Below are 23,350 nucleotides of genomic sequence, written 5' to 3'. Positions count from 1 at the left end.
ATAGCAAAAAGTATAATTATCTTTTTTTTTAAAAAAAGGTGCAAAGTTCTTTCATGAGCAATTTCACATTTAATTTGCTTTACATGGAAAAGCTGAAGTGCTTGATAGAACATGTATTCAGCTAGGTTACCCAGGAAATATTTGGTGCATAGTAGTGAAATATGTAATTGTGCTTGTCAGAAATATTCAGCTGCCTCAAAGTAAGGCAGTGCTCTTAGAATCCTGTCTACCCATGCCCTCAGAAGAACCAGCAAAAAACGTTTTATGACTCATTATATGTGAAAGCTTAGCTTTTCCTGTGGTTATACTGTATGTGTATTAATTCAAACCATTAACTTTTTTTGTTTGAGTGTTCACGCTATTTAATAATGATGATACTATTACTGGCTGACTACATCATGTATTCTACGCTGTGAATATCTGTCGTCATTGACTGGTGAGATCACATGACATGAGCTATGATTAACTGACAAAAGTACATCGCAATCTTGATTTCAGTGCTTCAGCAGCTACTGTGCTGTAATTGGGGGAATTCATGTTTGTATTTTCATAATATGAAAATATGTACTGAAAATGTTGCCCTGCCTCAAAGATCTTTCCGAAATGCAAAGTTTTTTGCTGGGTTGCATTTCCTAAAGCACTGGAAAGTTCTATGATGGTGTATAAAACCTCCACCATACAAAGAATTGATAATTTTTACAGCTCAAAGGGAAAGTATATTGTCACTTAACATGGACTAAATGTACTATCACCTAAGAAAAAGTGCTTCGTTAACCAGGAAATCTGGGAACTTGTTCTTATTGTCCACATATACACCCAACCTTATCACCAGAACCAAAGAAGCAAGGCAGTTGGCTCACATACAAATCCTGGACACCCAGGAGGAAGACCAAGAGCACCGGCCAGTGAGATACAGCCTGAGAGGTTTGGTATGGATTTTTATGCCTGTGCTGAAGTGGGTCTATCAGAAAAGTTACTAGAGCATATTGTATAATTCATTGCTTGCTGGACATTACATATGAAGTCAAGGATTATGACCTGTCATCAAAAGACAAAAACACCAAGACATTGTCGATGTCCTTCAGTCCTCCATAAGGAGCATTACTACAGTCCAGAGGCACACATCGATGATGGGAGGTTCCAGGAAACTGAAGACTGACTTGACAATCACGACGTTTCTATGAGAGGGGCTACCTTCGATGTTTACCGTAATAAAAAGGATATAACAACACAACTAGAATGTGGGGATCTGGTAATGCCAAAATGGGGAGGACCATTGACAAGATCTGGATCCAGTGTGCAGTAGTTGGCTCCAGTGAGTGTGTCTGGAAGAGTGGGTCACTTTTCTCCAGGAGAGGGTACAATGCCATGAACTGTGATGCATGCAGTTTGGTGTAGTAGTTAGCATCGGTGTGCTGTGCGTCGCTCATTCAAATCCAGCCACCAGCAGTTATTTTGTTATTTCATATTTTTTATTTCTGGAAGGCTCTTGAAACGGCTAACGTTTCTAAAGTTCGTATATTCTGAGTATGTAAAAAAAATGAACCCTCCATTCAGGAGATCAGTTCTGTTCTGTTTGTATATTGTTGTCAGTAATATATGTGCTTTCAGTACTAAGTATTAAACTTCATTGATGACCCTGTGGATCAACTTGATTGTGCTGTAGAAATGACAATATGTAGTCCTTGTTCAATAGTAAACATGAAAAAGCAGTAGCTTACCTCATAATTAGTCATTTGAATTTCTAAGTTGTCATAATAAAATCTGTGAGTATGTATGATTTAATGAGGTGTGAATAGTGTTTCTAAAAGTTAAGACTCTTCCATAAGAAAAGTGGCATCTGTTATTTTTGGAAAAAAAAAAGTTTTTGTACAAACTAACTCTCTTATATTGGTGAAAACCTAACAAAATTATTGAAAAGTAGCTGCAATAATTTCTGCTTGAGGGCTAGTATCACATGTAAGAGTTTTAGTGTATGTTTCTGTCTGTCTTTGTTTAGTAACATATGTAAAAGAAATCTTCTTTTGACAGTGGATATCACAGACAGTACTTGACAGATTGGTTCGGGAGATATCATCAGTGAATGAAGCATTTGCGCGTCATGGTCTTGCTGACATGCAGATTGGTTCAGTGGGTTTGGAACGCTTAAAGAAAACTGCTCAGACATTACCAGTTGTCCAAAACATACCTACATTGCCACTGATTGTGCCATTTCTAGACGTTACGACTAACCAAGAATATCTATTAGCACGGATCAAAGGTAAATACTAAAGAATTCTTTTGTAATAAAGAACAAAATTCAATAAAAGTGAAATACTTGCTTTTGCTAGCTTGTCAGTGTTAGTAAAAAAAAAGCATTTTTAAACATTTTGACGTCATTTTGAAGGTGAAACACACACAGAAAACCTTTTTTTCTTTGTGGATCTTCTCCAAAAAGTATGCTTGGAAAAAGTAAGTTATTCATATTAAATACTGAAGAGCTCATTTCATTCTTATTTAAGTGCGTGTCATCTGCTCGGTGTTTCAGCTGTATGGCAATTAGTTCTCTGTACTCCTCCGATTTTCAGCTGCCTTTTTTAATCACACTAAGTAGCTGCAGTTTGATTTCTAATGTGTGCTTAATATTTGAATACACTGCTAATGGTCAGTTACAGTTGTTCAATGGCACAGTGACTCAATAGTTAAGTAGCAGAGCACAAATTGAAACATCTGAAATTCAATCTCTGCTCAGTTATAGGATTTTGTCACATATAATTTCTTTCACATTGTGGCATAATCTCTTCAACTAAATGTATTTTAATTCTTGACAGTTAAAATGATGTAAGTTTGTTGCAGGCAAGACTTAATCAAAATATGATAGGTGGTGTAACTCGGGTACTTATTTCTTCTCATTTGGTGTCCTGTAATTCTTCACAAGACAAGATTTGGATTTATACCCATTCAGTGTGCAAATTGAATTGAATTGAATTAAGTAAAAGATACTCTGATATATGTTTTACAATATTTTATTACTTAGTGTGACACAGGTGGTCCATTGCAAATATCATATCAACAGTGAAACATGAACTTTCCAATTCATGTCCTTACATTACAAATAAAAAACATCTCAAGTTCATATGACACACATGCCGAAATGTTGTTATCACTAATAGTCGTTTCATACATACAAATCAGTCAAAAAACAATGTCACGGAGGGACTGAGCAGACAGACCTCTGTGTGAAGTCAGGATAGCTGTTGGGAAGCTGTGAAGCATTGACGACACTAGTAAAAAACAGTATTAGAGTTCAGTTTTTTGTTCTTGGTGTTTACAAGTCATCATTCTTCTATATCAGCCTCAGCTGTTGCTCATACACCTGCATGTTGGATTCTGGCTGATGACAGTAAAGTCAATTCAGCGGCTGCATGTGCAGGGAAAGTTATCAGTGACTCTGGCACCATGACGGACTGCCAGCAAGCAGACACGGCCATTGCCAAGCATGAAGTAGTTTTCATGCTGGCTGCTGCAATGTACTCCATCTCACTCCAAATTTTATGATGATCCTTGGTGACCCACCCGCAATGTACCTGGTGTTGGTAGTCGTGTGGTCGGTTCATCTCCTCCCTGCACCTGGTAGGTGTCAGCACCCAGAGGTACCTGAATGTTGAACAGGAATGTGGATCCCAAGAGGCGCTGTAACTGGCTTCCACACGAAAATCTAGTACTGGCAGCACTGTGTGATTTAGTGTTGTCAGAGGACATTCAGTTTCTTCATTATTAGACAGTAGGCAGCAAGTTCATCAGGTGAAGGCCATTTTCCAGAGTATATCTTCAGCTAATTCAGATACTGTGCTGTAGTGTCTAAGACATAGATTCACTACAGTGTTGTAATCATGGAAGCACTATTACTGTGAATGCCATCAGTCCCAATTATCAACTCGTGATCAGAGCTGGAGAGGTGTGGTACTTAAAAAGAGCTAGCATGAATCTATGATGTGAGGCTCTGTTCATAGTGACTCCATGTGTCCTCCTTAGTCTGCTGCCTTAATTTAACAGGCTGTTAACTGTTGTGCTAGTTCCTCACTTGTGCTGTTGTAGAAGAGATAGAGTTCCTGCCAACATGTCTTATGGCTGAAGAGTACGCTTGTCTCCTTTCCTTTGGTTTCTTGTCACAGTCTCCTTTCCACTGAATGCGCATCCTGACACAAAAGGTGGCATCGTAATATGTTGACGACCTGACTCTCTTGCGGCTCACTTCCTGCTTCTGCCCCTGTCTCTGGCATGATGTGATTGGCCCGTGGCAATGCGAATGAATTTTAATACATTTTCAAGTTTCTGCCCATTACTGTTCTGTAGTGTAACAATGTTATCACTTGGATTTACATCATATATGCAGCTTAATCTATGGGCTTTACAATTTCATTAATTACACAGTAACAGAATTAAGTACAGCATTCCCACCGTGTTTTCAGTATACAGGGTATTTTCGTTAGAGCGCGCAAAATGTAACAGGACATAGAGAATGCTCCACTGAACAATTTGAGGTAGGGAACCTGGGGTCGGAGAATCTAGCCTAAGGAGATATGGAAGTAAACATATATATCGCTTTATCTAGTGTTACTGGTTTCCAGCGTATTTACAACTAACTTGTGTACAAGTTTGCATGTACTGTGCTGTATATGTACATACACATTCTTTATTTCCTGCAAGGGAACAAGGATGATGTTCTGATTACTAGGAAGTCATGAAGCTGGTTTTGTTTACTTTACTTCTCCTTAATGTGGCTCTGTTGTATCATTGTTGATGACAGAACATACTGTGAAGCAACAACATGACGGTGCACTGCTTCACTTCAGTGTGGTTGTCTGCAACCATCTCAGTGCTGTATTTCCCGGTCGCTGGATTGTAAGAGGAGGTCCTATTCCATGGCCTGCGAGGTCATCTGACCTGAATCCTGCAGTGAGTGCACAATTGGAGATGCTGGCAATCATGGGGGATTTTTCTGCATTGAGCCATCACCATTTCAGTCTACGCCTACTAAACATAAACAGAATGAGGCAAAAGATTCAAAGAATCTCCCAGCCGCACGTCAGTTTCTCATGGTATCTTGTACTGAAGGATGTTAGTAATTTGCTATGGTTAATTTATTTATAATTCACAAAGGTGTTGATGCAATTGCAGGCCCTGTGAAATCTTGCTCTCATTTACATAATGAAACTTTGCTTCTGGAGACCAATTATGATTTTCAACCCAACAACTGCTTACAGCTTCGCTCCTCCACAGCTATCCAATTCATTCTTCATATGGTGTATTTACATTCAGTTGCTTGATGGTCTGACAGAGGAAGAAATCCAAAATTACCTTTCTGATCAAGGTGATCCTGTAGTCCATTGGGTAATGAAAAGGGCTGATGCAGCCTCAGTACCTGCTCGCACTCTTCTTCCCATGTTTGATCCAAAAGTGCTTCCACTAAAAGATCAAAACAGGCTATGAAGTCATCATGGTCCGACTGTATATTCCAAACCCAATGCTTTGCTACCAGTGTCAACATTACAACCACACTCAAATGTCCTGTCAAAACAAGACCACATGTGTTACATGTGGTAGGGATGCTCACGAGGGTGATTGCCTGCCTCCTCCTCCCCACTATATCAGTTGAGCAATGGCGACCATGCAGCCTCATCCTGAGAATGTCTCATGTATCTCAATGAGTGGGCCAGCCAGGAGATCTGGGTGAAGGAAAAAGTACCTTAATCTATTACTCACAAGTTGTTGGCTATTCGAAAGCCCTGCATTTTACCATGTGTCATTTACAGTACTGTTCTGGCTACAACTTGCTCTGTGAAGAACATGGTCATGCAGACTTGGGACCTTACATTCAGCACTGCAGTTGTAAAATTGCCCAGTCTCCTTCTTCAGCTGTGCAACAAGTGACCGAATCATTGCCCCCAGTGGTGAAATCATCTGCTTCACAACTGGCAGAACACAAAGGACAAAAGGAAAACTCCAGCGGAGGCTTCTTACATCCCTCAGCCAACAAACATCAGAGACTTCATCCACCAACCGCAAAGCTCTAAGAAATCAAACAAAGACAAGCTGTCTTCTCCTTCCCTGACTCAGAGATCCTCTTCAATGGTGTCACTGCGTAATACCCTCACCTGGCTGACCTCCATTTTGCCATTGCTTACCACTTACCTTTTTTCTGCCCTAGAATCTGCAGGCCAGTCCAGAGAAAACACAGACACCTCTGTCGATCTCATTCGAACAGGATCCTCCGGCCTCTGTGACCTGTAGCAGTGCCTTCAAAGGCTGGCACTCAGCAGCCGCCCAGGTGACAACCCTTCATTTGTTCTGTGCTGCCCCTTCCCTGTTATGACTATCCTCCAGTGGAATGTTCATGGTATTAGATTCAACAAGGAGGAATAATGGCTGATCTTGGAATCACAGCATCTTCTCGTTTTCTGCCTCCAAGAAACAAAAGTGCATCCTCGCAACCACTTTAACCTCTGACATTTCCTTCCAGTCTGCTTTGACCTATCCCCTGAGTACAGGATACCATCTCATGGGGGTCATGCTTCTACTCCGGGACGACGTCCATAGCCAAACCATCTCACTCAGCTGCAGGCTATTGCAGTCCACATTATCCTTCCTCACTTCACCTTTTCTCTTTGCAACGTTTACATCCCTCTGTCATTCCTTGTCACCAGGGCAGACTTCTTCTAGCTTATTGGTCAACAGCATCACCCCTTCATGCTGCTCGATGACTGTAATGCACATCATCTGCTTTGGGGCCTGTGTGTGCTGTATACAATCCATCCCTTAGTGCAGTGGGTCCAAGAAAGCTTCCACTTGCTCACTTTTGAGGGAGCCGCTGTGATGTTTATGTGGGCTTGGTCTTGTCAGTGTGGCGGGAAACGAGACTACTGATGCTGCTGTCAAGGCTGCAGCAGTCCCCCTATCTTAATCCACTGGCTCTTCCATTCCTTTGGATGATCTCTGTGTTGCTGTCCTTCGGCAGGCAAAAGGGAGAAAAGAGAAATAGAGAAGAGCAAATGACTATTTAGGTGTGGTGGTGGGATGGAGGATGTGTGTAGGACTGGAGTGAGAACAGGGAGTGGTACAGGAAGGATGAGGCCATGAGAGTTACGGTAATGAAAGACTTGTGTTGTGGGGATAATTCCCACATGTACGACTCAGAAAATCTTGTGTTGGTGGGAAGAATCCAGAGGACACAGGCTAAGAAGTTGTCATTGAAGCCGATCACATTGTTTTGGGCAGTATGCTCAGCAGTGGACTGGTTCAGGTGTGTCTCGTCCACAGTTTGGCAGTTGGCATAAATGAGGACAGACAGTTTGGTAGTTTTCATACCCATGTAGAAAGCAGTGCAGTTGTTCATTTCTGTAGCCCTGTCATGCGCAGGAGTGTCCTTTCTGCCAGTATCAGACTGCTTTTGATGTCCTTGTTCCATCCACCATTAGTTATTTTGTTGCCTAGGTGGTAGAAGTTCTTAACTTTACATACTTCATCATAATACATGACCATCAATCCTGATGTTAAGTTTCTTGCTGTTCTCATTTCTGCTACTTCTCATTACTTTCATCTTTCTTCAATTTACTCTCAATGCATATTCTGTACTCATTATACTGTTCATTCCTTCCAGCAGGTCATGTAATTCTTCACAGAAGATAGCAATATCATCAGTGAATTGTGTCATTGATATCCTTTCACATTGAATATTAATTCCACTCCTGAATCTTCCTTTTATTTCTAGCATTGTTTCTTCTATATATAGATTAAACAGTAGGGGTGAAAGATTACATCCCTGTCTTTCTCTGTCTTTAATCCAAACACTTCATCCTTGGTCATTCATTGTTATTATTCCCTCTTGACTCTTGTACATGTTGTACATTACCCTCCTCTCCCTATAGCCTACCCCAATTTTTCTCAGAATTTCGAACATCATGAACGTGTCTTGATTTTTCTTTTGCTTTTTGATTTCAGAAAGTCTGATGGAATATTATCTACCCCTTCTGCCTTATTTGATCTTAAGTCCTCCAAAGATCTCCTAAATTCTGATTCTAATACTGAATCCCGTATCTCTTCTAAATTGACTCCTTGACCGGCCGGAGTGGCTGAGCGGTTCTAGGTGCTACAGTCTGGAACCACGCGACCGCTACAGTCACAGGTTCGAATCCTGCCGTGGGCATGGATGTGTGTGATGTCCTTAGGTTGGTTAGGTTTAAGTAGTTTTAAGATCTAGGGGACTGATGACCTCAGAAGTTAAGTCCCATAGTGCTCAGAGCCATTTGAAATTGACTCCTTTTTCTTCTTCTATCACATCAGACTAATATTCTCTCTCATAGAGGCCTTCAATGTACTCTTTCCACCTATCCGCTATCTCCTCTGCATTTAACAATGGCTGAAATCTCATTGCACTCTTAATGTTACCACTCTTGCTTCTAATTTCATCGAAGGTTGTTTTTTTACCTTCCTACATGCTGAGTCAGTCCTTCCAACAATCATTTCTTTTTCAATTTCTTCACATTTTTCATGCAGCCATTTTGTCTTAGCTTCCTTGCATTTCCTATTTATTTCATTCCTCAGCAATTTGTATTTCTGTATTACTGAATTTCCCTGAACAGTTTTGTACTTCCTTCTTTCATCGATTAACTGAAGTGTTTCTTATGTTACCCATGGTTTCTTCAAAGTTACCTTCTTTGTACCAATGTTTTTCTTTCCAACTTAAGAGATATCTATTCCTCTTCAGCTGTGCTGCCTGCTGAGCTATTTCGTATTGCAGTATCTATAGCCTTAGAGAACGTGAAGTGTACCTCATCATTCCTTAGTACATCTGTATCCCATTTCTTTGCTTACTAATTCTTCCTGACTAATCTCATGAACTTCAGCCTACTCTTCATCATTACTGAATTGTGATCTGAGTTTATATCTGCTCCTGGGTAAGGTTTACAATCCAGTATCTGATTTTGGAGTCTGTCTGACTGTGATGTAATCTAACTGTAATATTCCCATATCGACTGGCCATTTCCAGGTATAACTCCTCTTGTGATTTTTCAACAGAGTCGTTATTACTAGCTGAAATTTATTACACAACTCAATTAGTCTTTCTCCTCACTTATTCCTTGTTCCCCTTTTCTTCTATTCCCTCCCCTTCAATTGCATTCCAGTCCCCCATGGCTAACAGATTTTCATCTCCCTTTATGTACTGTATTACCCACCATTTTCTGCTGCTGTTGATATCACCCTAGACTCATCTGACCTGAAATCCTTGTCGTCTTTCCATTTCACTTCACTGACCCCTACTATATCTAGCTTGAGCCTTTGCATTTCCCTTTTCAGATTTTCTAGCTTCCCTAACATGTTCAAGCTTCTGACATTCATTGCTCCGACTCGTTGATTATTGAATCTTTTTCTTAAGATTACCTCCCTGTTGGCAGCCCCCCCTTCCCGGAGATCCGAATAGGGGACTGTTCCAAAATCTTTTGCTGATGGAGAGATGATCATGACACTTTTTCAGTTACTGTTGCAGGCCCCTTGTCCTGTGGATACATGTTGTGTGCCTTTAATGCAGTGGTTTCCATTGCCTTCTGCATCCTCATGCTCTTGATAATTGCTGATTCATCCGCCTTTAGGAGCAGTTTCCCCTGACAAGGACAAGAGAGTGCCCTGTACACTCCTCTGCCCTCTTTAACAAGGCTTTTGGCAGAAGGAAGGTGACATCTTATGCCGTAAGTCTTCGGTCACCAATGTTGTTTGTTAATCAAAATTTAAGTGGTGGCAGGTTTTGAACCCGGGACCGATGGCATTTTGGTTACTAATCAAAGATGCTACCCCTAGAACTTGGAAGTGGAAGCTCTTACCAACTGAAATCGGAACTCAGCTGCCTAGACCACAGTTTTCCATACATCTAGGTTCCAACCGATGTTGTCATGAGCCCAGGAGAGTTGCAGCAGGCAATGTCGCGCTGTTGGCAAAGACACTCGCATTGGTCATGTGCTGCCACAGGCCATTAATGCCAAATTTCAATGCACTGTCCTAATGGATATGTTCATTGTATGGTCCACATTAATTTCTGGTGTTACTTCACGTAAAGTTGCTTTTCTGTTAGCACTGACAACTCAGCGCAAACACCATTGCTCTCAGTTGTTACTGAAAGGCTGTCAGTAAATGCATCGTCTGTACCAAGAGGTAATGCCTGAAATTTGATATTCTTGGCACATGCGTGACACTGTGGAATGCAGAATATTGAATTCCCTAATGATTTCCAAAATGGATTGTCCAGTTCATCTAGCTCTAAATACCATTTCGCATCAATATGTGTTAATTCCTGTTGTGTGGCCATAATCACATTGGAAGCCATTTCATGTGGCTCAACTGATTACAAATGACAGCTACGACAATACACTGCACTTTTGTACCCTGTGTGCATGATACTTACACCATCTGTGTAAATGCATACAGACATCCATGACTTTGTCACCTCAGTGTATTGTTGTTGTTGTGGTCTTCAGTCCAGAGATTGATTTGAAGTGGCTCTCTGTGCTACTCTATCCTGTGCAAGCTTCTTCATCTCCAAGTAACTACTGCACCATACATCCTTCTGAATCTGCATAGTGTATTCATCTCTTGGCCTCCCTCCACGATTTTTACCCTCCACACTGCCTTCCAATATTAAATTGGTGACCCCTTGATGATTCAGAACATGTCCTACTAACCGACCCTTTCTTCGAGTCAAGTTGTGCTACAAATTCCTCTTCTCCCAAATTCTGTTCAGTACCTCCTCATTAGTTATATGATTTACCCATCTAATCCTCAGCATTCTTCTGTAGCACCACATTCAAAAGCTTCTATTCTATTTATCATCTATGTTTCACATCCATAATGGCTACACTCGTACAGTACTTTTAGAAAAGACTTCCTGACACTTAAATCTATACTTGATGTTAACAAATTTCTCTTGTTCAGAAATGCTTTTGTTGCCGTTGCCAGTCTGCATCTTATATCCTCTGTACTTCGAACATCATCAGTTCTTTTGCTCCCCTAATAGCAAAACTCATGTGCTACTTTGTCTCATTTTCTAATCTAATTCCCTCAGCATCACCTGATTTAATTAGACTACATTCCATTATCCTCATTTTGCTTTTGTTGTTGTTCATCTTATATCCTCCTTTCAAGTCACTGTCCATTCCGTTCAACTGCTCTTCCAGGCCCTTTGCTGTCCATGACAGAATTACAATGTCATTGACAAACCTCAAAAGTTTTTATTTCTTCTCCGTGGATTTTAATTCTTACTCACAATTTTTCTTTAATTTCCTTTACTGCTTGCTCAGTGTACAGATTGAATAACATCGGGGATAGGCTACAACCCTTTCTCACTCCCTTCCCAACCACTGCTTCCCTTTCATGCCCCTCAACTCTTATAACTGCCACATGGTTTCTGTACAAATTGTAAATAACCTTTTGCTCTCTGTATTTGACCCCTGCCACCTTCAGAATTTGAAAGAGAGTATCCCAGTCAACATTGTCAAAAGCTTTCTCCAAGTCTACAAATTCTAGAAACGTAGGTTTGACTTTCCTTATTCTATCTTCTAAGATACGTCGCAGGATCACTATTGCTTCAAATGTTCCAACATTTCTAAGGAATTCGAACTGATCTTCCCCAAAGTCAGCTTTGACCAGTTTTTCCATTCGTCTGTAAAGAATTCGTGTCAGTATTTTGCAGCTGTGACTTTAAGCTGATAGTTCAGTAATTTTCACACCTGTCAGCACCTGTTTTCTTTGGGATTGGGATTATTGTATTCTTCTTGAAGTCCGTGTATTACATAGACTGAAATCATAATGTGTATAAATTTAAAAACATCACAACTTAAATGTTGAATGCCTGTATGTAAAGTTTTGTAGCTCTGCTCACTGTATTAGCTCTATCTAATGTCCTTATTTAATCAAGTTATCAAAACTACTGCTTTGGCAGAAATGTAAAAAGTTGAAAATAAACTCACATGATAAAATCCTGCTTATAAAAGCAGGCTGCCATGTTCGCCTCTTAGAAGTAGTTGCACTGTGTTGCAACACACGTGCCAAAGAGTGCCATGCAGTCTTCGGCATGTAACTGTCTCACGCTCACACCTCCGTCTCACTCTCACACATGCTCCAGTAGCAAAGTGGCAAGGGAAACCAGAGTGCTGAGCAGATTCGTCTTGCGCTTGTGGCCAGGCCTCTTGTAGAGGGATTTAGCATTGTCAGAGGGTGAGCAAGGCACTGGTAATAAACAAGGAGGAACTATGGAAAGTTGGTAGAGGAAATAGCAGTGCCTTTTATGTAGGAGGGTAGGTTGTGGGTAATAGGCTGAAGATGATGGTCTATAAGGGCAGAGATTCTCTCCGTGAGGGAACAAGAACCAGCCACAATGGGGCTTTCTGGCTTGTTGGTTTTGTGAATTAGGAAGCATGCAGAAGGTAGGAGAGCGAGAGTGGTGCTAGTGAGGAGGGAGGTATTCAGTGGAGAGGTTCTGAGATTTGAGGAGGGATAGAGATTCTGGTGCCTTTCTGGAATAGAGCTACTGTGGCAGGGCTTGTAGGCAGTGTATCTGACAGCTGGCAAAATCAGTCTGCTGGGTAACCCACACAGTTCATCTGGAGCCTTTGTCAGCAGGTAGGATTATATGGTTATGATCAATTTGTGGATGGAGGATTGCTGTTCTTTCTGGTGGTATGAGGTTGTATGGTGAGGTAATGTTTAAGGTTAGGAAATTCTGGAAAACTAACGGTGAATGATTTTAGGGTAGTGGAGGTGGTTCACCATCAGATGGAGGAATAAAATGAGTCAGGCAGGGTTTAGTATTGATTTTGGATGGAGTCTGATTATCAAGGTTTGGAGTCTAATTGGCAGGATTACTGGCACAAATGTGTTTCCATTGTAGGGACCAGGAGGAGGAGGAGGAGGAGGAGGAGAGAATGTCTTTAACAAGCCCAGCATCACGGAAATCGGGAGTAGGGCAAAAGGCAAGACCTTCAGAAAGTACTGGTACTTTTGTGAAACTTAGACTTTTTGAGGACACATTCTTGATTGGGCTTAAACTGCTACAACATGTATGTTATCAAACAGAAATAATAAGCACATGTAAGTCAGTTAGTTAACTGAAGTTTGCTGGCCAATAACTAAATGAAGTTGTCCCAGGTGGTGTCGTTTCTCCCCACTTTGCCTCTGGCAATAATTCCAGACTGCATCATGGTTCAGAGTCCATGGTAAACTGTAAATCCCCCCACATAGCTGGATGCAGAAGTATGTGCAGAGGTCTGAAGGAGGCAAAGAGGCGTATACTGTCTGCAAGAAGATTGTGCCCATTAAACCAGTATGGACCAAACCAGCCTTTGCTTCGATGACAAATCTACTTAAGCAGAAAGTGCAGACATGTACCTCAGCTGTTCTCTGTGTGGATAGTTTCTTTAGTGTTGGATAACAATGGCTTTAAAACAATTGAACTATTGAAACATTCGTCCACACAAAAAGCTGTATGAAAATCTTAATCTGTAATATGCATGTTTTCATCACACTTGGAAAAATCCTGAAACCTTGACACAACACTACAGTTGTCTACAGCTTGTGTTCACAGTCATGGCTTACACCTGGTGGCCATGAGTTATCAGCCGCCAAACAATGTATCAAAACCATCAAGCCCTGAGAATTATTATTTTTTTTCATCTGCTATTTTTATATTTTTTGGCTGCAGGAATGTTTGTTGAAGGAATTTCAGAAATTTCTTCCACTAATTTTCCTCCATATTTAAGTTTCTTCCACTTATTTTCCTCCATATTTACAACACGACATATTCAACAATGAGCACTGTGAATATTTTTTCTGTGATTAACATCTGGCAGTCAAAGTGCGATAACTATTTTGAATTAGTGGTGTTGACAAGAATGCTTCATGCTAACACAGAACCTCATTCATTTGATCTATGTTTAGTGCTATATAACATAATGAATTCATGAATTGGGTTCGTTTTCTGAACTAAGTTCAAAACTGATATCCAGTCAGCAACATTTACGCATTCAGGTGCAAATAAATTAGCTTTATTGCCTGTGGTTCAAGGCAGTGAGATATACTACTAAACACAAAACAATCTGTTTAATCAGCTTGTTTGTGTTTCACCCATGTGACAGCTTGTCTTTGTTTATCTCCTACAGGATGTAATTTCTTATATTGGATGTGTTTGTCTGTAGAGATTAATTCATGGAAAGTTCACTGAGAGGCAGCTAACGTGATCCGCTCAGAAAAGAGAATCACCATTCTGTTATCAAGTTAAGTGCCACTCTGATTAAGATGCTGAACTATGAGAGTGTGCTGAAAAGTAATGTCTCTGAATTTTTTATTTTGATTTAAATATTGGTTGAGGAATTACATGTCGTGCTTATTACCCGGCCAACTTTCCCACTGTACTGACACAGGTTGCAACTCTCTGCCCCTAGAGGGCTCTGAATTGTTGCAATAAGATAGTGTGTGTGACATAACTATCAGTGCATAAGAAACAGTGTGCTGTAATTGAGTTTCCAACTGCAAAAGAGTGGGTCCACACTTGGAACATCCTCTCCTACCGCATGACAATGCCAAGACCATACTCGAGCGTCATGACATCTGCAACAATCCAGCACCTTGGGTTCACTGCCATTGATCATGCTCCATACTGTCCTGACTTGTCCCCATGTCAGTTTCATCTGTTTCCAAAACTTAAAGAACACCTTCGAGGACGTAACATTGGTAGTGATGAAGCAGTGCAAGCAGAGGTCAGGTTGTGGCTCAAGCAACAAAGTCAGACAACCCACAGTGAACGGTATCAACAAAATGGTCTCTCATTGGAAGAGGTGTGTTCATCATCGGGATCAGTATGTTGAGAGGTAAAAAGTTGCAGATAGGCATAATTAAGACACTCACACAAAGCTTTCAGCCACAGCCTTCATTAGCGAAAGAGAAACAGTGAAACGCACACCATTCATGCACACAAGCAAGTACACCTCTCACACATATGTCTACCAACTCTGACAACAAAGGCCGGATTCAGATATCCATTCATTCGCATATTGTGTTCTGTAAATCTCTTTGTGAAGGAGAGACTTCAGGGATGTGGAAAAAAAAACTGCATCTAACAGTTTCAATTCTGCCAGTAGCTCTTTGTCAGAAAGTTTAAAAAATGTACACTCTCTGCTGCAGTGCAAAAGACTAATTCAGGAATACCTCATTGTTCAATTAACAAAGAAAAAGTATGAAATGCATACTATTGTAATAATCTACAAGCCCTACTTTTTTTATTTAATTTACTGCTTGACAATGAGCCATTACTCAAAACCAGTAGCAGTAAATGAAATATTTTTTAAAAAAAGCTCTGGTGTATTATTATTAAGTAATAGGGATTCCATACAATTTTTTTTAGACTGGAGAACAACAGACACAAAAAATATCGATAACAAAGAAAATACCCCCATCCAGTTCCTTGCCCATTAACCTAATGCATAACATTTTGATGAAATAAGAGGGTGCTGTGATATTTGGAGGAAGCATATCAGATCATTTTATTGTGCAGAAGGAATTTGTCAAGGTCGTGTGCTGGTCCCTGCTCTGTTTGATATATTCTTCTCATTACTTCTCAAAGTTACTTTCGGAAAAACAAACCTGGTCATCCATCTACACACTAGGGCTGATGGGAAATTACAACTCCTTGTTACTCAGATACAAATGCTTTTGTCAGGACTTGAATGAGGTTTTCAGTTTGCAGCCGAGTGTGCACTGATGTGAAACTTCCTGGCAGATTAAAACTGTGTGCCAGACCGAGACTCAAACTTGGGGACCTTTGCCTTTCACGGGCAAGTGGTAGAGCACTTGCCCGCGAAAGGCAAAAGTCCCGAGTTTGAATCTCGGTCTGACACACAGTTTTAATCTGACAGCAAGTTTCATTGTCAGGACTTGTTTGTAAGCAACCTTTTATTCACTGATGATGCAGCATTCATAGCATATACTCAAGACGATCTTCAACGGCTTGTGAACAAATTTGCTGCTGCATTCAAGCTCTTCCCTACATCAGTGAAATTAAAGAAGAATGTCATTGTGGCACAAAGATACACATATGCCTGCCATAAGATTAGATGGCTCTTAATTGAATGTAGTCGATAAATTATGCTATCTCAACTTGTTAGTGTCAGAAGATCTTTCTATGTCCGATTAAATAAATGCAATAACTGGCAAAGCGGCGAACACTTCTGGGAAGCTCCACACCAGAGTTTGGAACAACGAACACCTCACTGTGACCGCAAAAATGCTTGTCTATCAAGCATGCGTACTGAGCACCTTCTTGTACAATGTTGAGACCTGGACATAATTTGCCAACAACAACATAATTTCCTTGGTGCTTATGAAACATTCTAGATATAACGTGGAGGGACCATGTGACAAATGAGATTGTCCTGAATGCTGTGAAGCTACCAAGTATCACCACCACTCTCAAGGAATGTCACTTTTGGTGAATAGGACACTTGTAGACCCCCTGGAAAACCTGCATTGGACTTCAGAGATTTATCAACCATGGCGTGAACACATTTAATATTAACTGAAAAACAATGGGATGAACTCACCGAAGACCACAGTAGGTGGAGGAAACTCGCCAATAAAGACAGCAAGTTCCACGACGGCACCTGGCTTAACAACTTTTCTGTGAAATTAGCATCCCATCTGTTCTTTATGCTGCAACAATCAAAACACATACTTTGTTGGTGGTGCACATTTTCTTGATTTTAATTGAGAGAAATTCATGCTGCAGTGTTCTTCTTGGGCATGCCAGTGTACAAGCATGCACAGAATCAGTTAAGAGAGAAATCCATGCAATATGCACATTTATTTATATATAAATGCCAGCTTAGAAATCTTCCTTCTTCTGAGACCGCGTGTACAAGATTGTGTGCCAATTTAAAGCTCTAGATTTGCATATTTTACTGTTCGTGGCATCCCTGCATAACATTTCATTGATTGTATCAATATATGTTTGTATTCTGATATATTTTGAAATTTCAAACATTTTAAAGTGCTGTTATAAACTCATACTATAATTGTTCATTGTAGGCTTAAACTTAATAGAGCTCTTTTAAAAATTTTGAGAACAGTAGGCCTAGCCTCATTCAATACAATCGTTGTCTTATTTCATTGTACAACAAAACGAGAGATCGGTTATCTTGAGAAATTTCGGACTCTTATGAAACTATGTTTTCATAAGTTATCATACAAGTGTTTTGGATACATTTTCATAAGTTATCATACAAGTGTTTTGGATACATAATTAATTTCATAGCAAATCATTGTTGGTGATTCACAGTTCTGCCAAAGAACACGTCAGCCTTGAACTTCATTGTATATGAACACAAATAAACGTGTGTTTCCGAGAATTTTCGGAAGCTACCATTATCTTTGTATAACCTTCCAGCAATTTGTAGCAAATCAGCATTTGTTATTTAGTTACTGTAACAGATTTTATAACTAACATATTGTGTTAAATCTAGTTTTCCCTTGAAGAGGGGTAGCCCAATAAATCACTTGCATTTATCATAAATTAACTCTGTTTTCCAGTTTGCTAACAAGTATAATAAATAACAAAACATTTTAGGAAACTAGTAATTTTTACGACAGGTTTTTGTGTTGCCTTAGTGAAAATCTCATTTAGTGTATTTGCTTCAATTCTTAATGTAAATTAGCTACTTTTTAGCTAAACAGATTAAAAGATAATCAGCAGGTTTAATTTAAAGTTGTTTGTTCATTGTTCCTTGCCTTGTAATACATTGCACCAGCCAAAATGCAACCCCACTCTGAATGCTGTTCTCAAACATGGGATGAGTTGATAGACTTTCATAAGCAGGTGGAAATTACCCTGACCACTGTTAAACAATTGGTAGTTGCTGTGAATCGGTGCACTGGAAGAGCTCCTAAGAGCCATGTACCCATGATATCTGTACCAGAGATACCTCTAGTACTATCCCCTACTGTGGATCCTGTCTCCTCTGCAGAAAGTACAGGATCTGTCATTACTCATCCACCTGATTGCAAGTGGTGTGTCAATTGTAGATCTAGGCGTTCTGTAAAGGTTGGACAGGGCCTGGGAGAACTCAGGGTGTTGCCCGGAGTCAGGAAGAGACAAGGCAAATGCAAAAGAGTAGGAGTCTATTGTCAGCAGTTAAAATATACAGCGAATGATGGGGCCCCTTAGGGAAATGGCAACAAGGGACAAGAAAGGACACCAGGTGCACTCAGGTTGTATGTTGGTGTGGGGGGCACTCACTCAACATGTTAACATGTTGAAGAGCAGCCATTGAGTGAACAGGATGCAGATTGTGGCACACGTTGGAACAAATGGTGCCTGTCATCTGGGCTCCGAGGTCATTCTTGGGTTATTCCAGTGACTGGCAGAGAAGGTTGAGAAGACCAGCATTTCGCATGGAGTTTTAATGAAGCTCACAATTTGAACCTTTGCCCCAGAACTGATCATGGCTCTTTCGCTCCGAGTTGAGTTGAAGGACTGAACTAGACACTCCAAAAGTTCTGTGACTTTTTGACTTGCACAGTAGGATTGAGAAGTGTAGGATCCCCCTAAATGGGTCAGGTGTGCACTACACATCAGAGGCTGCTACTCAGCTAACTTACTGTGTGCTGCGTGCGCAAGGTTTTTTTAGATTAGGCAACTCTCCATCCAATCCAGGTAACTATATATGTAGGAAACCCATAAATATCAGTGTAAGATTAAAGAAATGCCTCTCACAGGTGAGAGTATTCAAATCGTAGTAGTAAACTGCAACAAAGTGCCAAAGTTTGAAGTGATCATGAAAAGCAATGAAACTCACATACTACTAGGTGCAGAAAGCTGGTTGAATCCTGAAATAGATAGCAGTGATATTTTTGGGGAAAATTTGAGTGTGTATGGAAAGGCTAGGCAAATGGGAAATGGAGGTGGCGTATTTATCGCAGTAGATGAGAAACAAATCCACAGAGGTAGAAATTGAAGCTGCATGTGAGATTGTTTGGGCAAGACTCAGCATCAGGGGTGGGCATAAAATAATTGGATCCTTCTGACACCCATCAGACTCCTCTCTTAGTGTAACCGAAAACTTCAGAGAAAACCTCAGTTCACTTGTATTTAAATTCTCCAGTCATACTGAACTCATTGGTGGAGACTTAAATGATCCAACAATTAATTGGGAAAATTACAGCTTTGTTAGTGATGGTTGGCATAATAAGACATCCTGTGAAACTTTACTAAATGCCTTCTCTGAAATCTACCAACAACAGATAGTTAGGAACCCCCACTTACGATGAAAATATATTGGATCCAACAAATATACCTGACCTCTTTGAGGATATCCACATCAAAACTGCCATAAGTGACCATGATGCGGTTGTGGCAAGTGTGATTACTAAAGTTCAAAGCACAACTATAGCAAGCAGAAAGATATATATGTTCAATAAACTAGATAAAGTCCGCCACTCGTGGTCTTGCGGTAGTGTTCTCGCTTCCTGAGCACGGGATCATGGGTTTGATTCCCGCCGGGGTCAGGGATTTTCACCTGCCCCGAGATGACTGGGTGTTGTGTCGTCGTTATCATCATCATCATCATCATCATCATCATCATCCATCCCCATTACGGTCGGAGGAAGGCAACTGCAAACCACCTCCATAAAGACCTTGCCTAGTACAGTGTTGCTGGTCTCCCGAATGGTTCCCCTATGCTCTGTCAAGTAGCATGGGACTTCATTTCCATTTTCTCCAAACTAGATAAAAAATCAGTAGTGTTACATTTCAGTGAGAAAACTTTCAGCACAAGGCAGGAGCATGTAGAGGAATTATGACTCACGTTTAAAAGAATAGTTGACCATGCACTGGATAGGTCTGTACACGGTAGAAGAGTTCAAAATGGGAGGGAATCTCTGTGGTATACAGTCACTGTAAAGAAGCTACTAAAGAAATAAAGATTACTGCATAATAGGTGTAAAACAAAACATAGGGCTACAGATAGAGAGCTGCTGAATGAAATGCATTCAGCTGTCAAGAGAGCAATACATGATGCCTTCGGTGACTACCATAGCAGAGTATTGTTAAGTAATCTTCCACAGAACCCAAAGAAATTCTGGTTGTATATAAAGGCTTCAATGGCACCAAAGTTAGTGTCCATTCCCTAGTGAATGAGACAGGAGCTGAAATTGAGGGTAACAAAGCAAAAGCAGAAATGCTTAACTCAGTTTTCAAATGTTTCTTTTCAGAGGAAAACCCAGGAGAATGGGCTCAGTTTAATCCTCGAACCACTGAAAAGATGAATGAAATAAGTATTAGTGTCAGTGGTGTTGAGAAACAGCTGATATTGTTAAAATTGAACAAAGCTCCAGGGCCCAATGGAATATCTGTCAGATTCTGTACTGAATTTGACGCGAGTTAGCCCCTCTTCTAACTTTAATCTGTTGTAAAGTCGTCGAACAAAAAAGCATGCCCAATTCTTGGAAAAAGGCACAGGTCCACCCGTCTACAAGAAGGGTAGTAGAAGTGATCCAAAAAAACTACTGTCCAATATCCATGACATAAATTTGTTGTAGAATCTTAGAACATTCTGAGCTCAAACATACTGTGGAATCTTGAACAGAATGACCTTCTCAATGCCAACCAGCAAGGCTTTCGAAAACCTCAATCATGTGAAACCCAACTCACACTTTCCTCACATGACATACTGAAATCTTTGGATCAAGGCAATCAGGTAGATGCTGTATTTCTTGACTTCCGAAAATCATTTGGCTCAATATCACACTTGCACTTACTGTCAAAAGTATGAGCATATGGAGTATCAAGTGAAATTTGTGATTGGATGGAGGACGTTTTGGTAGAGGGACACAGCATGTTATCTTGGATGGAGAGTGTTCGTCAGATGTAGACGTAACTTTAGGTGTGCCCCAAGTAAGTGTGTTGTTACGCTTTATGTTCGTGTTGTGTATTAAATATATTAATGACCTTGCAGACGATATTAATAGTATCAGGATTTTTACAGGTGATCCATTTATCTGTAATGAAGTACTGTTTGAAAGAAGCTGCATAAATATTCATTCAGATCTTGATAAGATTTCAAAGCGATGCAGAGATGGACAACTTACTGTAAATGTTCAGAAATGTAAATTTTTGCAATTCACAAAACGAAAGAACCCAGTATGTTAAGACTATGATACCAGTGAGTCACTGTTGGAATTGGCCAACTCATACAGTTACTTGGGTGTAACGCTTTGTAGGAATATGAAACAGGATGATCTGATGGATTTAGTCATAGGTAAAGCAGGTGGTAGACTACTAACAAAGTTTCAAGAACTGCTTTAAATGATTACTGTAGGAATATACCACAATCCCCTATGTATTGCTCACGTAGGGATAACGAGGATAAGGTTACAATAATTACTGCATGCACAGAGGCATTCGATCAGTTATTGTTCAAATGTTCCATGCGTGAATGGAACAGAAAGAGACTCTAATAACTGGTACTGTGGGTCATACCCTCTGTCATGTGCCTCTAGTGGCTTGCAGAGTATGGATGTATCTGTAGATGTATACAAGTGCCTCTGATGAATCAGTCTTTGAGGTAATATACACTTGCTTCACCTGTGGAAGCCCCGTGGGTCCTCCCATTGGACTCCTGAGTCATCAAAGAAAGTGCCTGTGCGATCCTACTTGAAACTTCCATTAGGAAGTATAGGCCATTGGTTGATTGTGGGGGTAGGGGGGAGGGGGGCATAATATGTTACCTATTAGTATGGAGGGGTACTCGGCCATATTTCATAGTATACAGTTGTATAAGTACTTACTGAAAAGATTTCAGTTAGATAATACCATGCTCAGAATCTTGGTTTTAATGTGAATAAGTATTTTTGGGAGGCTTTGAAACATCAACTTTGCATCATGAAATCTCCAATTAATGCAGTTCTCTGTGAATAATAGACTCAGACTCGGTGAAAGTGGAAACTTTTACCAAGTTGAAGTCTGCATCAGCATGTTAATACAAATTCCAACACTCAAAATGGATAGACAGTGAATTTAAAACTGCAGTATGAGGTGGGTAACAGGCTGTTTCTTCACATATTATGTAGAGCTAATAGGCTTGAGTTTCACTTCCATTTCAGACTACAATTCTACAAATGAAAAAGTCAACAATAATTACTCAGTTAATATTGCTGTGTAGACATCTAATTACAGTGTTAACACATATTTCAAGCAATAATAAATTGGGATCTTATGACTCTGTAACAGCCACAAAATGAAAAAAACAAAAACTCTGCCACAAGTACACACTGAAACTGCATGGAAATTTTTCTTGGCAGTTGCAATTACAGCTCATGTCGTGTGCATTATTTAATTGTAATACAAGTCATTTGTTTCTTTCAAAATTTTAGATTCCACTATTTGTTAGAATTGTTGTACGTACATTCATATTAGTTTCATATCTCCTAGATGTTAAAGGGAAGGGAATAGTGGCCGTAATGTAAGGTTTAAGCTGTAAGATATTAAATAACAATAATGATGATTTTTGTTGTTAGCTCAACCTTTTCACTTTATTTATTTTGTTATCTGTTTGTCCAGAACTTGCGAAAGGAGGAGCAATGAGTGAGTTTCGGTGGAACAGTGGAGGATCGTTCCATGGCAAGGACTGGGAGGAACATTTGCCCACAGATTCAGCTGTGAGTTAAAAGGTTTTGAAACATTAAACAAAATTGTGTTAATTTACTTTAGTAAAATAAGTGTGCAATATCTGGATCATCTAATTTGTCATTGTTGGGTATGGACAGGTAAGTGAATTCAACAACTGTGGAGAAACAATCACAATTGACACTTTGTTTAATTAAAGCAATGCTTCCTTTATTCAGTAGTACGGCACTCCTTCATTTTTCCCAGTCTGTCTCTCCTGTTGAAGGACCCTGTTTTTAAAGTTCAGAAAGCCTGTATATGTCATTCCATTTGTGACTATAGACTTAAAAGCAGAGATGGGCATTATTCAAACCAATTTCTAACTAGATAACTATTTGAATAAATAGATGATTCTAAAATTTTTATTCATGAATAAATTATTTGCATTTAAAGGGATTATTCATCCTTGTGAGAATAAATAAGTGTTGTTTATTATTAGTCATTTTACTAACGAATAACATAGACTAGTGTTTGTTCCTGAGACACAGTGAGCTTCCTGCTTCATAGATACTTAAATCAATTTTCATTATGGTCATATGACTTTGTGGCACAGTGTACAGCTGCTAGACTACAAATTGTTCACGTATCACTTACTTCCCTCTGGCAATCATTCAC

At 40.0% G+C, this 23,350-nt stretch overlaps 1 protein-coding gene across 1 annotated transcript in view; it reads left to right on the top strand.

Moving 5' to 3' along the window:
* The window catches only part of LOC126191252 (transmembrane protein 209), a 133,810-nt gene that overhangs the window by 91,907 nt on the left and 18,553 nt on the right, over window positions 1-23,350 (top strand). The window contains exons 8-9 of the mRNA XM_049932061.1: window positions 2,032-2,260; window positions 22,631-22,728. Coding sequence (XP_049788018.1) covers window positions 2,032-2,260; window positions 22,631-22,728 — 327 coding nt within the window. The remainder of the gene's footprint in view (window positions 1-2,031; window positions 2,261-22,630; window positions 22,729-23,350) is intronic.

This window comes from Schistocerca cancellata, chromosome 6 (assembly GCF_023864275.1).
Source record: "Schistocerca cancellata isolate TAMUIC-IGC-003103 chromosome 6, iqSchCanc2.1, whole genome shotgun sequence".
In the NCBI taxonomy this organism is placed as follows: domain Eukaryota; kingdom Metazoa; phylum Arthropoda; class Insecta; order Orthoptera; family Acrididae; genus Schistocerca; species Schistocerca cancellata.
Note: the sequence above shows the minus strand (reverse complement) of the source record. Positions and strands in the feature narration are given on the sequence as shown.